The sequence below is a fragment of the Symphalangus syndactylus genome, chromosome 3 (genome assembly GCF_028878055.3).
Source record: "Symphalangus syndactylus isolate Jambi chromosome 3, NHGRI_mSymSyn1-v2.1_pri, whole genome shotgun sequence".
Taxonomy (NCBI): Eukaryota; Metazoa; Chordata; class Mammalia; order Primates; family Hylobatidae; genus Symphalangus; species Symphalangus syndactylus.
The window spans coordinates 107,763,891-107,780,129 of NC_072425.2; the positions used below are offsets into that span (position 1 = coordinate 107,763,891).

At 36.3% G+C, this 16,239-nt stretch overlaps 1 protein-coding gene across 3 annotated transcripts in view; it reads left to right on the forward strand.

Annotated features, from left to right (window-relative positions):
* The window catches only part of HEPACAM2 (HEPACAM family member 2), a 37,779-nt gene extending 27,530 nt beyond the window's left edge, over positions 1–10,249 (forward strand). For 2 of the 3 annotated variants that reach the window (XM_055272687.2, XM_055272686.2), the window contains 6 exons: positions 1,353–1,478; positions 1,567–1,591; positions 1,686–1,723; positions 3,066–3,139; positions 6,603–6,712; positions 9,698–10,249. In XM_055272687.2, coding sequence (XP_055128662.1) covers positions 1,353–1,478; positions 1,567–1,591; positions 1,686–1,723; positions 3,066–3,139; positions 6,603–6,712; positions 9,698–9,701 — 377 coding nt within the window. In that variant the 3' untranslated portion in view covers positions 9,702–10,249. The remainder of the gene's footprint in view (positions 1–1,352; positions 1,479–1,566; positions 1,592–1,685; positions 1,724–3,065; positions 3,140–6,602; positions 6,713–9,697) is intronic. The other variant, XM_055272688.2, reaches the window with a different exon arrangement.
* Positions 10,250–16,239: the final 5,990 nt, after the last annotated feature.

Here is a 16,239-nt window from a genome sequence, read left to right on the forward strand (position 1 = left end):
AATGGAAGTATTCTAGGTGGAAAAGCTGAGAGCGTTAATGTAGGTTCACACTGAGAGAAAGAAAAGACTAAGGCTTCCTCCCTTAATTTGGCTGTTGGAGATCTCAGCAGAGATTTTATGATGAAAGATGACACACTGCAGGCTGGATATTTATTGCAGAGCTGTGTAGCCACCATGGTCTTTATCACACCCAGATTTTCCAGGCTGTTCACCATTGCTGAATGGAAATGGCATCACATGACTTTCACTCCCACATTAATCTGGACAGAGACAAGCAACTGCCATGATTTATTTCCACACCCATATCTGATTCACATGGTAATATGGAAGACATCTGTTACTTTCATTTGTTGGAGGTTAAAACTACTCCCTATTATATAGATTAACTGTATAATTAAACATATTATAGCCTGAAGCTGGTGTTAACATAGCCACAGTTAATAAGCTGTGTTAAAATTATATTAAAGGGAGGCATCATTAAGTGTTAAGAGTCTGGGGTAACCTCTGGACTCTACCACTTATAACCCACGTGACCTTGGGCAAGACTCAGCTTCCTCATCTATTGGAAAGGATGACAAAATAATCTCTCCTTTATAGGATTGTTGTAAAGATTCAGTGAGTTAATACGTATCATGCACCCTTAGAACAGAGCCTGACATACTGTAAACACTCAGCAGATGTTATTAGCACTGTATTTTATATAGTGATATTAATAAAGGGAATGACTTATAAAACAAAGCGAATTCTAGTCAAAAGGTGGGACTTTAAATTTTTTTTTGAAAAATCACACAGACATCCTATTTTAAGAATTGACATTTCTTTTTTCTTTTTAATTGTTTTCATCATTTATGGTAAGAGACATTTCTTTATTGGCCAAAAATTACTAAAGTGTGTTTGAAATGAACACCTCCCCTCTTGCACCTTTAATCACATACCATCTTCCTAGAAAATTCACATACTTGAATTATGCTAAAAAAGCAAAATGGAAGGAAAATGAGAGAACAACTTAGCATTTAGGGATGTAGAGATGATGAGATGAAACAGATCTAAGTTAAGGTGGCAAACATAACTGAGAAGTACGACGTGAGATATTTGCTACACGTAGTACAACACAATCAGTTTTAACTTGGGCGGTGCGCCACGTTTCCAATCACAGGTATCCCTAGGGAGTTTAGTGTGTGTTCTAAAATAAGTGCATTCCTTCCATTTGGTCTCCCTCTCTGTGTATCTCTAATATACATGTTTATATGTTTTTTTTTTCAATAGCGTCTCATTTAAAATAATGCATTTAAAAAGTCAAGTTATATACTGTAGCAATTTATTGCTAAAAATATATTTATCTTTTTATTTAGGACTGGAGAAGCTTGCACAGAAAGGAAAATCATTGTCACCTTTAGCAAGTATAACTGGAATATCACTATTTTTGATTATATCCATGTGTCTTCTCTTCCTATGGAAAAAATATCAACCCTACAAAGGTAGGTTAAAATTACAAAAAAAAAATTTGAAGCTGTATATATGTGTACTAAAAAAAACCTTACCATTTTTCTTCTCTCTTGATTTTAGTTATCAAACAGAAACTAGAAGGCAGGTAATGCATCTGCTTCTATGAAAATAGTTTTTTTCCTTAGATGCTTTTTCCTCAATTATTATCCCTCACAAAAATACCTATTTTGTCTTTTCAGGCCAGAAACAGAATACAGGAAAGCTCAAACATTTTCAGGTAATGGCCAGGCTGAAAAGGGCTATTATCAGTTTTAATGTATGTTAATTAGTTGTGTTAATATTATTATATATTATTAATGTAATATAATTAATATGAGCTAAAATTAATATAACAGCCTCTTACCTTTGGGTTAGTGCCTTCACTTTACAAAGTGCTGTCTTCTGTATTGGTTTTATATAAGTCACACAAGTCTGTAATATCAGGCCTGGAAGGCACTCTTAACTCCATTTTACAGTCAAGAGAACTAATGATCAAGGAGATTAAGTCACTTGTCCACAGTCAGTAGGATCAAAGAAATTAGTTCTGCTAATTCATTGATCCTATTATTATTTTGAAAATGCCAAAGGGTTCTATCACTTTGTTCATTCCTAAGGTAGGTTTCATGCTGGCAGCTCCAGCCCAAAGAGAAGAGGAAAAGAAGGTTTGGCAGGGGCCAGGATTGCTTCTTTGTCCCCACTGTAACCCTCATTATCATCAATATTGACTGTACTGAGTTATTATAAGTTAACAAAGTTTTTGCTCAGGCCACAGAATCACAGGGAGCCAAGTTTCAGTTTTATATATACCACTTTCCCCTCATGTCACCTTAGGAAAATTATTTTTCTTAACCACAACTTCCTCTTCTATATAATAGGGATAGAAAGTTCCCCCTTAAGGTTGCTATGAGAATTAAATAAAATGATATAGGTGGAGTGCCTGATATGATGCCTGGATGTGTAATAAATGTGGGCCTTCTTCCTCTTTTCTAGCCCTTCCTGACTTATAAGTGACAGAATGTCAGAGCTGGCAAGGGCCGCAGAGGCTATCTGGTTCCTCCTAACCACCTCCCCCGCCATCATTCTATAGCTGATAGTTTATGTGGATTGATATTGTAATGTATTTTACTTTTTATGTATGGGAAGCTTCAGTTAGCTATTTACTCTTTCTAGTTCTGATGATCTGTTAGATCTGTTAGATCTAACGGGGTGCAGTAGATATTACGGGTGGGTCAAGAACTGGTGTGACCTTCAGGCTGAAGCCCTGGTGACCATGAGTCTCCGGTGACTGCGAGTTACAAAGGCCAAGGTTGCCCACCTGTGTATATTTAAAGATACAACAGGCTATTCTCACGTCTGGCTTTAAGAATAATTGTTCCAATTCAGTTTCGATTCTCAGCTTCAGAAAGAGTGATTTCCAACACTGCTTAATGGCAATACGACTATAGGAATTAGGAAATGTTAAATTCGTTTTGTACCTATACCATTTAAAGCAGACAATAAAAATAAGTTTTACAAAGTTTTAAAAAACAACAGCAAATCAAGGCATTTGGTTTGTAAGTAGTATTTGTTTTACATTTCAGGCCATGAAGATGCTCTGGATGACTTCGGAATATATGAATTTGTTGCTTTTCCAGATGCTTCTGGTGTTTCCAAGGTTGGTTTTCCTAGTGGCTGATTAACCAAGAAGTAGAATTCTGCTTCACCAGAGGTGTAAACTGCATTTGTTTAAGCACTGGGCAGTGTGGTCAAATGGCTGCATTACCCATTACTGCATTAAGCAGTGTTGACTTACTCCGTAATTAATGGCATTGCCAGATTTAGGAAGCTAAAGCATCTTAGTTCACCTTTATAAGTAAAGCTAACACAAATAAGGAAGTTATGCTAATTCATAAATAGTCTTTACCTGGTAATCTCAGTGAAGAGAGAACTAACCAGGTTGAAAGTCAAGAGAACTGAATAAACAGGCTGGGCATGGTGGCTCACATCTGTAATCCTAGGGCTTTGGGAGGCCGAGATGGAAAGATCACTTGAGCCCAGGAGTTTGAGATCAGCATGGGCAAAGACCCCATCCCAACAAATATTTAAAAATTGGCCAAGCATGGTTGTGTATGCCTCTGGTCCCAGCTTCTTGGGAGACCGAGGCAGGAGGATCATTGAGCCCAGGAGTTCAAGGCTACAGTGAGCCGTGATCACACTACCACACTCCAGCCTGGGCAGCAGAGTAAGACCCTGTCTCAAATAAATAAATACTGAATAAACAGAGGATCAGGAGACCCTGATTTAAGTCATTCTGAATCACTTGGGTGACTGCAACCCATCACTTTACTAAACTCTCTCGGTTCCTCAGTTTTCCCTTTATTGCCCCCTCATATCTTTTGACAACATTGCAAAGACAATTGATCACACCCTTGAAGATACCTCATGCTTCAGAAGGAAGTTACCATATAGGCCCAAAGTATGCAAGTATACATCTTTATTATTGCCCTAAAGGTGCATGAGATGGCAAGGGAGCTTTCATATAGTTGAAGTCATTTCAGTCCAGAAAAAAAAAAAAAGATCTTTTAAAGTAATCAGTTTTGCTTAACAGACATGCAGAATGTTTCTCTGATCAAATCAGATTATTAACACTTTTATAGATTCGTATAGAACCAAGTTTTCCTCTTCCTCTGCTTCCTTATTCCGCTATGAGAGTCCATTTGAGGAAGGGCACCATAAAAACAGATCACTTGCTTCCAGGCATCCTCATTTCCATTTGTTAAAAGACTATTTGCCATTAAGGAATGGTGACTTCTCTTGTTCAGAGGATTCTATCAGTGTATAAGGTTTATCTAGTAAGCTTCTTGGCCACAGACTTTATTTGAGAAATGTCAAGTGAGTAATGGAGAGGAACTGATTGGATTTCATCCTCCCTAAGGGTGAGTCAGTAACAATCAGAGATGAAGCAAAGAACTGCCGTGCAAAGGCTTTGCAATACCCTATTCAGTCTCAGGCAGGATTGGCTCACCTTCACTTCCACAACCAAAAGACAAAAACAAATATTTGATGGATCAGTTATTTCAAACAGCTTCTCACGATGGCAGAATGCACCACTCTGAGGTGTGACTTCAAATTGGAGAGCAGGAAACTGAAGAGCTAAGACTTATAATTGAGTTTTTGAATAAGGAGTTTCAGTTTCTTTATTTAAAATAATGCAAACATTTATTCCTAGGAATTCACTAGAAAGGAGTGAGATTTATGTAAGAAATTTTAAATCTTACCATGTGATTAATCACTACTCAATTTTGGAGTTTTACTGGGAGGACCTCAATTGGCTCAAAATATTACAGCCCTGAAGAACTTGAAGCAGAGAAATAGGGGCTTTAATTACATAGTGGAAGCCCTGCTTATTTCTGTCAGAAACAGAATAACTTGATTTGGAGCCATGTCCGTCTTCAAAGCTGCAAGCTCCTGAGGAATCTGCTGAGGTTCTTAACTGGCCATGGCAGGTGCTTTGGGAAAGAAGTGAGAAATCAAGACCAACAACCAAAGGAGGAGGATGAGGACAGGGACATGAGGAGGAGGATCTGCATGAGAAGCCAGAATGGCAGCTATGTATATGTAGCTTTGTAATGGAAGATTGGCAGCCAAATGCAACGGCCTTTAGAAGAAAAGGAAAGGTGATAATAAAACCAAGATCTCAAAACTGAACTTGAGAAGGGAAATAAATTAAACTATTAAGAGTTATTTAAAATCAAAATAAGCTAGGTGCCACGGTGTGCACCTGTAGTCCCAGCTGTTCAGGAAGCTGAGATAGGAGGATCACTTGAACCCAGGAGTTCAAGACCAACCTGAGTAACATAGCGAGACCCTGACTCAAAAAAAGATAATCAAAATAATCTCTTGGCATATTGTGTGGTATGTACACAAATGAATTACTTCTGTCTCTACCCATTGTACATTTCATTGTCCATTTAGCACCTCTTTCAGGAGTTAGACAGAAAGCAATTGCATTAAGTGAGCAAGTTTATTATTTAACAGCTCTAGTATTAGGTTAGGTGAGTAAGTTGGTGATCATCAATAGATTGCTTTTACCGTAGCTCCTGAATACCTTCATACAACACATATCAAGAACTGATCTCAAGGATAGATTGTAAACCAAAATCTCCTTGACACAAAAATGACAAGACAAATCACATATACTAAGGCTTCATGTGAGAGCTATAGCAAGTGGAATGGAAATTAGTGGTTTCTAGAAAAACAAAAAGCTAAGATGTTCCACTAAAACCTAGCAGGTCAAATTAACATGAGATAGTGAACTCTTCAGAGTTATCAAGAGCAAAGAGTCCTCGAGGTGAAGCTGTATAAATATGAAGGACTGAAATTGGACAGAAGTAGGATTAAAATAGGAAGCATTTGGGATGGGGAGGAAAACTAGACTTTGGCTAAATAATTGGGAGGGAGTGTTTATAGGAAGAAGGAAGTTATGAAATACAAGGAATGGGAATTAATAAAACACAAATACCACTTTCAATAAAAATACCTGTCGGTTTTTACCAGCCATAAATACACTATTCTTTCCACATTCACCCAAGCATTTAGTTTTTACAGTCCATTACTACCTTTAAACCAAAACATTTTCCTTTGAGTGTTCCACATTTCTTGGTACTGTCTTTACTTATTTGCAATATGATGAGGGATTTGGGCCGTGTATTGTTCTTTCTTTTAAACCATCCTTGCGCACATAATTGGCAAATAGTGTCAAAAGGGTAACTGAGGTATAGAAAAGATAATGATATATGCTATCTGATTCTAAGATATCCTGATATCTTCTCTTTTGCTATTTTTTTCTTTCTATAATATTTCCTTTACAGTACTGCCAGCTTTCTTCTTAAATGAAGAAAAAAGCCATAGCTTTGTCAAACTATCCTTCTTCTGACCTTATAGCTATGCTGCTGCACAAACTGCCATAGGGTAAGTGCAGAAAAGTGTAGCAAGGAGGAAGTCAACCTTCTAGGGAAGATAAACAGTTCTAATTCTCTAATCATCACTACTGCCAGTTGTTTTTAACTATGCAGCATAGTGGAAAAACTATTTACTAGTCTTGAGATAATTTATTTTTAACGTGTCACATTTTCTAGATCCCAAGCAGGTCTATTCCAGCCTCTGATGGTGTATCAGGGCAAGATTTGCACAGTACAGTATATGAAGTTATTCAGCACATCCCTGCCCAGCAGCAAGACCATCCAGAGTAAGTATGAATCTGCATTTGATGGTGCTATGGAAATGCTAAGCATTTAGCTTTTGCTTTCCCCAGAATTGATTAAAAGATACAGAAGAAAAATACCAAAACAAGAAATTATAGCTTCTGTACATTTGAACACACTTCCCCACCTGAACATAATTTTGAGAAACAAAACAGGCAAACACACAAATATCTTCGAGGGCCATGCACTTGGGCCAGTGGACTAGATACAAAACTCTAGAAACAACTTTCTCTTGTGTACATTTCTTTCTCACAATATTTCCCCAAGGAATCCACATCTGAGTATGAAAGGAATGTTCAGGCTAATTCTGTAGCCATCTTAATGATTACTTAATGATTTTCCAGTGGCTATGGTAGTTTTAGAGCCATTATGATTTGTCACTAAAAATAGGACCAGTAAAATAAAAGCCTACAGAGGGTCCACAGCACAGTCAGCACCAATGCCAATCCTCTTATTCAAAGTAGCCTATTCCCAGTTGAGTGGAACCCCATTGAGGACTGGCCTCTCACCCATAGAGGACAAAACCTGTGCTGAGGACAAAGCTGAGAACCTATTTATCCAGTTAAGCTCAAGGCTGTCACTAAGAAGTCTCCCTTTCCTCCATGCCATGGAGAAATAAAGCCTACAATCTTCTGAAATAATAAAATGAACTTCTCTTTTTTGTGGGCTATAGCTGCCTGCAGTCATAACTGCCACAGATCACCTTCCATCATTTCTTTGTCACTTATTGACTTTGAAAAGAACATCAATAACCACATACAGAAACTTCCCCTCTGGCAAAATAAACAGTTCCAGCAAAGTAATTCATGCACACTTCTGAGTAAATATCAAAAATAACAGCTAGGAGTGAACAAATCCAAGGAAAATCATCTTATGGGGAGGAAACCTAGTCCTGGGGGGACTGTGCGTCATTTAAGGACTAAATAAGTGGCAAGATACTTCAGAGAACCTCATCAGAGAAAATTTACTTAGAGTCACATAAATAAAGAACAGACTCTGATGGAGCTAGGAACTTCTAGTTTGAAAAAAAAAATGTTGTAAAGCATTGCATTATCAATGTAGTAGAACACAAGAGTAAGATATTATTACATGATATTTTAAGAATAAAAACTCTAAAATGATATCTAATTCTCTTTACTCTCTATAACAGAAAACTAGGGGGAAGTTTGTTTGCTGTTAAATATAAGGCATTGAAAGAATTTTGAGATTATGTCTCCTTTCTAAGATTTAATCTAATTAAAATTTGTATCCTATTTAAGTTCATTTGTTTTTCTATGTATCCTTTCTTCTATCAATTTTTCACATTAGAATGTAAACAAATCAAATGACAACTTGGGGTTTATCTTTTAAGGTTATCAAGAACGAAATAAATTTTAAGTCAAAATTGTGAATATGGCAGCTACAATTTCAGAACACAAAACAAAGTGATTGGGTTGTTTTGCATGTCAAAAAACTGATTCTTAAAAAAAAAGCACCTTTTGAAACTAGATGACTTTTAGACACTAGCAAAATCTTTTGACTTTCTTAGGAATATAAAGGTTTATTTCATAAATAAGATTTGAGAATTGAAAACAAAGCAGAAATGTTCTTTTTCAGGCATTCAAAACTGCTATTTAAAAAGTATTCAAAACTGCTGTTAGGACATCCTCCTCCAAAAGGCAGTCACCCTCAAGACCCCAGCTCATGCTACCAGCCCAATCTGACTGGCATCTCCACCTCTCACAGCCTCTCTCTTCTCACCTTCTCCTTCCGTCTTCTCAATCTTTTTTTGTGTTTGTCAGTTTATCTATGTACATCTTTGTCTTCCAGTGGCTCTCTCTTCCTTTACCTTCATCCTTTGAATCCCTCCTTTTCTGAGTCTACCCTTCTCTTTTCCTCTCTTTCTCCATAGCTGTCTCACTTATCCGAAATATCCTCCTTAAAATTTTCCTCCTCTGTCTGTCTTCCAGCTTTATCTAAACGGGGAGCCAATATTTTCTAAAGTGTTATTTTATTTGAATTCAGATTTATGTTACTTGTTTTTTTAATAAATAAGTGAAATGCTTCCTTTTTCTTTATCAGAAACTATTTTGCACTTATTTCACTTATAATCAATTCACAAACATTTCCAGGACATTTACTATATGCTAGAGCAAGACATTAAATAAGACTCGATATTTTAAAGATTTCATAGTTTAGTGGGCTACTGTTTACTTATTTTAACTAAAGATTAGTGATTCTTAGTAAAATGAATATTTCTCAGTAGAATAAATGCCACCTATAGATGCAGAGAGCATTTTTCTTTCCTGATTACCTATGGTTTTATTCTCCTCTAGGTCCAATTAAATTCAAAGATCAACTTCATGAGTAATGCATTATTATAGGTGGTTGGTGAATCTCTCCCATCTCTTATTCCCAATGTGAATGTGCCAGCTCTGGGGGAAGAATCCTAACTTCACTGCTTTCTTTTATTTGGCAGTCACTTCTGAGTAGGAAAGACAGCCAAACAATTTTATTCTTTGGCTCTTAGACTGTTATAAAATAACTGTGTTATTTTCTTTACTTCATGTGTCTATTACCTAATTGGACTGCTGTTTAACGAATTGGTAAATTGGTTTGTGTTCATATTCTAGAACTCAGCCCAATTATTTATTTAGTGAACTTATGGCTGGATGTATTTCAACATCGTCTATTGACCTCATTAAATGCTCTTGGTAGGGTTTATATTGAACCCAAGACTGATGTTAGTATATTGAAAACAGGACATTCAAGTTAAGTAAACCTTTAGTTTCAAAAGTAAATTATCTACAAAATTTAATCATTGCTTACTCTTATATTTATTTGTTGATAAATGTAATTTTCTTGAGCTAGCTCGAAACATTCATCTAATTTGTAGCCCTGGAAAGCAATAAACGAATTTCAGGTTCTTTTACCTGCAGACCTGAAAGATCTATAGAACTGGTTACATATTTTGTCTATCTCTTCACTAGGTGAACTTTCATGGGCTAAACAGTACATTCGAGTGAAATTCTGAAGAAACATTTTAAGGAAAAACAGTGGAAAAGTATATTAATCTGGAATCCATGAAGAAACCAAGACCAACAGCTCTTACTCATTACTCCTTTACATGCAGAAGAGAGGCATTTATGCAAATTGAACTGCAGGTTTTTCAGCATATACACAATGTCTTGTGCAACAGAAAAACGTGTTGGGGAAATATTCCTCAGTGGACAGTCTTTCTTATGCTGACGGGGAGAACGAAAATGACGGGGGTTTCCTCATTACCTGTGTATGAAATATCTCTACAAACCTCAATTATTTCTACTCTATACTTTCACTATCATCAACACTGAGACTATCCTGTCTCACCTACAAATGTGGAAACTTTACATTGTTAGATTTTTCAGCAGACTTTGTTTTATTAAATTTTTATTAGTGTTAAGAATGCTAAATTTATGTTTCAATTTTATTTCCAAATTTCTATCTTGTTATTTGTACAACAAAGTAACAAAGTAATAAGGATGGTTGTCACAAAAACAAAACTACGCCTTCTCTTTTTTTTCAATCACCAGTAGTATTTTTGAGAAGACTTGTAAACACTTAAGGAAATGACGATTAAAGTCTTATTTTTATTTTTTTCAAGGAAAGATGGAGTCAAATAAATTATTCTGTTTTTGCTTTTATGTGGTCTTAATTCTTTGTCTTGTAGAGTAAAATATTGCATAAAAATCGGATTGTAGACATTGTTTTTTTTAATCCTTATTTCCCAATGTGCAATCAACTCTAGATTATAGGGAATTATAAAAAGAAAGATCTTGCTCTCTCATGGCCTATTATTTTAAATAGAAGAAAAGAAATCTTAAAAATAGAATTTCTTTTCTACAAGTCTCAAGCAAGCCACTGTAGGTACATTGCCCCTCCTGCATTTTCACAGAAGCACATGGTGAAAGGAAAATTAAGACTTTAGTCCCACGACTCTTGTCTGGTCCTCTCTCTCTCTACTACCCTTATATATTGTTCTGTTGGAAAAGTCCATCAGTTCTACCACAAGTATTTTCTTCTACATTTAGCAAAAAAACTACTGTATCTGATTAGAAAAGAAATTCATGCCACTTGTAAAAATATTTGTGTACTTGGAAATGCAGAAGACTCACCATAAAACAATTAAAATCACTTGTAATCTTACTCCTCTGTTAGCATTTCCCCAGATTAGTTATGTACCTATTTATTCATGCTCCTTCCAATTCCAGAAAAGATTCATGGTAGCTCATATAAATGCATAATATCACAAGATAAAATATGCCCAAAAAGTAAAGCTGATAAGGAAAACAGGATGAAGGAACAACGAGAGGCAAAGCAAAAGCAGAAAGAAATTAAGAACCAGTGTGATGAAGTCCCCTTCATCTGTGAGTATTGTTTCACATGGCCAAGATCATGTGCCATATACAGGTATATCTAAAGAGTGGTTTCTAAGCTGAATGCAGTTTGTAAGTAGCAGCACCAAAAAAAAGGTTGCAATCCTACTTCAGGGCCAGAAGAAAGTCAGTCAGTAAGTAAGCCATCCACCCGAGCTCCATCCACCTCTCCCTTTCTTTCTCAGTCTTGTGCCCCCCTCCTTCCTTGGGGGTGTTCTCTTTGCTAATGCATCTCTTATTTGGAGGCCAGACACTAACTACGATGAACTACAGCTACATCTCTGTCTTCCCCTTCCTAAACCCAACTCTGAAACACTTTAATCCACAATCTTCAACAGCCCTTTCTGAAAAGATAATAATATGTTCACATGGTTCACAAATCAAAACTCTATTAAAAAAAACATGCACTGAGGTAACTGTGTTTGTTAGTTTTGGGGTTTGGTTTGGCTATTTTGTGTATACCTCCAGAGTTTCTCACCATAAACCAAAGAAAATACAAATATATATTCTTATTTTCTCAAACTCATTTTTCAATTACTTGTAATTCCTCTCATTTCTCTATCTCTCTCACACACACAAAAATACACGGACTCCCTTAGCGCATGGTTCCACTCAAAGTGGCAAGGAATTGCTGAAAGCAGAAACGTGAAAGGATCTAGGATCCAATTAACTTTTGCTGTCATTGCTATGTAACACCAGATGACTCACTGCTTTTTTAGTAAATGAGGATGAAAGTTTCGTAAATTAATCAAGGTTTCCAAGGGAAGTGATGAACCAAAACCCAGATGTTCACCTAATTAACAAATTAATCTTTAAAAGCCAGCCTAAAGTTCTTTTCTCATTACTAAACAGAATCGTAGCTAGTGTTAGTTTTTAACTTTATATTACCACTTCTAACTTGGAATAGAATCAAATTCTTGACGCTTATTATTTTTAAAGAGTATATTCTACTGATAGACTTTTATGCAAAAAATTAAAATACCTACTATTAAAATATAGTTTTCCTTGGTTTTCTGACATGTACTTCCATGTTAATAAGACAATTTCAGTTAAACTGCAATATAGTCTCAGACATCAAGGTCCATATGATCTTTCAGTTGCACTAGAGCATGTACATGAAAAGGTGTTCTCAAAATAATAAACATTGAGTGACAACACATTACTTAACATATAGGTGGCTATTTCCCTATATTTTACTTAAACTTATTTTTTTAAAGTTCTTATTTTCTGCTTCTACATTGCTATATATAACCATGTATATTCCTATATCATTCTTACACAGTCCTCTAAAGTTCGTGTTCAAATATACATTAATATAGATGTTTTAGTTTCACAAAGCAATAGGAAAGCAAAACTATCTTCCTCATCGACACAGAAATCAGACACAGCATTTGGATTTAACAGTGTTACTCTCCTTCATTCTCATCTCCTAGACACACTGTTTATTGTGATTACCATATTAAACTTGAAGTTTATTCAACTTTCACATCCATGACTTCTTTTGATCTTCACAAGAACCCTGTGAGCTAGAACCAGTATACCCACTTTACAGATGGAGAAATCAAAACTGTGGGAGTTGAACGACTTTCCTAAAGTCACCAAACCAATGAATGGCAGAGCTGATTCTTGAACTACATCTCTGGCTCCAAGTCCAAGGTCTATTCCAATGCACCAATGATTTCTCTGGGCATGACATCCTGGAGTGAAGCAAACACAACTGTGTCTTGTCAGCCTTACCTCGGGAACTTCATTAGTTTCAAGTATTATTGAGCTCCCAGCAGAGTTTATTTACTTGTTTGTTGTTTCTTGGCCAAGAATTTTCTCATTTGAATATGCTCTTGGGGAAGATGACAGCTCAACTGCTTGCCATCAGTAGGGCATAAAATGGGAGAATGTTTTCACACTTGTGAAAATCTCCAGCAGAATCCCACCTTAGGTTTATGACAGAGGCTTTCTGAGCCTCTGAGTCTTTGGGGATCAATGAGCCTCATCGCATTCATCCCAGCACACACACTTTAGAACACAGACAATACATGGTTTTTGAATTGCAATGAGCTGAATTGCCTGCCCTCTTTATATTTAATAAAGACACCATCTACAGGAGGCAAATAAATTACTGTATTTTCAATAACCAAGTTTCTTTTGTCTCCCAGAGACACTTAAATAACATTGCATTTTTCCTTGCATTTCACTGAAACTCTACCAAAATGCTTTGTCCTTCAGAAACTAGAGAGTCACATGGTGGGATTACATAAAATTTGATTCTCATTATGTGTAAAATAATTCATATTTTCTGACTCACAGTTCACAGATAACTAGACATTTTACAGAAGAGGAAACTGACTCAGACTTTCAGGCCCTCAGTTTCCCCAACAAAACATGAAGAGGTTGAACTAGGCAAATTTCACCCTGCTTTGATTTTCTCAAAAGTGACATTCCCCAAGCAGGTCAGGTCCTCTGCAATGCTCTCATTACACCTGTATCGAAACCCTTATCATGCTACTATAATTATACTGTGGACCAAGCACGTAAAGAGCTAATTATAATACTGTGTTCTAAATGCAATAGTAGAAGTGTGTAAAAATGCAGAGACGCCACAGAAGAAGGAGTGATTTCCTTTTGGCAGCATCCAATAAGATTTCTTACAGCATATTGGGTTTTGGTGGGCAAAAGGAACACACCAACTTTAGAGGAAAGGGCATTCCAGGAGCTAACATTAAGTAAGATTTGTAATATATGAGGAACAAGTATGACAAGTATAGTCATGCAAAACTAAAAACATGTGAATGATCCAGGAGGGTCTACTTAGTAAAATTATAAAACACGCCCAGTCCTTGAGAAATTTAAATCTCATTAGAAATTTCAGTTATGTTTAATAAACTCTTGTTAACTATATTTCATGTGCCATAAGATAGAGAAGAACTAAATACGACTCAGTCTTTATATTCTAAGAGCTTGCAGTCTAGTCAAAGAAAGAGATACAATAAATTAAATAATAATACTAGTAGATAGTAAATGCAACATGGTACACCATTAAGAAAGAACACAAAGCATACTATGGAAGCTTAGATGAGGGCATCAAATTGAGTCTAGGGTATTCAAAGAAGGCTTCCTGGAGGAAACTGAGCTGAATCTCAAAGGACAAGAAGGAGTTAGCCAAGTGAAGAAATGTGAGGAAAGCATTTCAGGCAGAGAGAACTGCTTGGGCAAAGGCATAGAGGCAAGAAACAGCCTGGTCTATGTGAAGAACTATAAGCAGTGCAGGAATAATAAGAGAATAAGAGAGGGAATGGTCAAGGCAAGTACTGATGAGAGAAAAAGCTAGTTAACTGTACTTCCCCATTACACTCATCACAAGGGTGTCATTTGCTTAGTGTCTATCTTCCTTGCTAGACTGTAAGCTGCCAAAGTCAGGGAAGGCAGGGAACAACATCTGCCTATATTCCCAATGACTATCATATCTCAGCAATCAAGAAATATTTGAGGATAAAATGAATGAATGAGAGTACGTGGACAAGGGTCAGATCATGCATGAACCTGAGTGTTCAGTAAAGAAACTTGGATTTATTCTGTAAGTAGTGAGACTCAGACCAGATAAGCAATCACAACAGACTTCTGTTTTGGATGGATCACTCTACATAAACTTGGAAATGGATTTTATAGGACAAAGCTGAGACTAGATAAATAATTAGGGAAGATATTACTATTATCAAGATGAGGATGAAGCGCTCAATGGACTATAGAGTGGAAGTCTTAGAGATAAAATTTATAGGGACCCAGTTATTGGATGTGGGACATCAAATACAGATAAGAGTCATAAATAATGCCTGTGTTTCTGTCTTGAGAGCTTGATGATGCCATCACACAAGACCAGAAGTGCATGTGAAGCAACAGGTTTAAAAGGGGGGAAATGATGAGTTCAGAACTAGGTAAGGTTAGGATTAGTTTAGGATTCCAAACAGAAATGTCCAATAGACAGTTGTATATCCAAGAGGGACATTCAAGGAGAGGTCTGGGTTTAAGAAGTAAATTTGGACCATATATCGCCATGCCTTTGAAAGAGAATAACAAAAAACTCAGATTAAATGGACTTAAAGAATAATTTATTATCTCAAATAACAGGAAGTTCAAAAGCCAGGTAAATTCCCAGGATTGGTTAATTTAATGACTCAACAATGTCATCAAGAACTCAAGTTCTTTTTCATCTTCTACTCTTCCCTCATGGTTACAGGATGGATGTAGCAATTCCAGAAGTCATATAAACATGCCACACCATCCAGAAAATGGAAAAAGCCACTTTGTGTGCTACTTCCTTGGGTGTGAGGAAACCTTTCCCAGAAGCCTCTACTAGAATTCCAGTAGAGTTTCCTTGGCCATACATATTACATACCCTTCCCTAAAGGAATTATTAGCAAGAGGAGTGGGATTACCTTGATTAAAACAATACTCAGAATTTACTTCCGTGGATATGGTAGGGAAGACAACACCTTCAGAAGCATGTGAGTGGGTGGAAAAACAATGAATATCCGATTAAAATTGAGTTTTGTGTGGAAATGAGGAACAGGTGGAAATGGATGTCAAAAAGATGAGATAGAAACCAAATAAAGGGGGAAATGCCCTTGGAAACACCAACTTCAGGAGATGCCATCACCATTATGGAGATGCCAGGAAAGGTTAAGAAATAGCAGTTAAGGAAGCAAAAAGTGAACTTGGAAATCAACTTAAAAGAGAAAAATTGAACATGAATTTTATTGCTGTATGTCCATAAATATCTTTTAAAAAGGGTGGGTGACCCTCTGTATTCTGGTTCCAGATCAGGAAGATTCTTGTGTTTACAATGACCACCTAACCATTTCTTAGATAGTTCTATTTTAGTGAAATTTTATTAGGTTAATTAACATATATTTACTGAAATAATTCAATGAAATTTAATTTTTAACTATATGATTTTGCATATTAAGAAATCTACCAACTGCAAGTCCTAATTCTTAATTTCAAACAAACAGTAGTAGAGGCTGACCTGCCAGGCAGTCATAATTAGATGCTAATAGATAAATACATTTGCTTGATTTCATTTGTGTCTAACAACTTCTGACCTTGACCTAGTTTCTCATGCC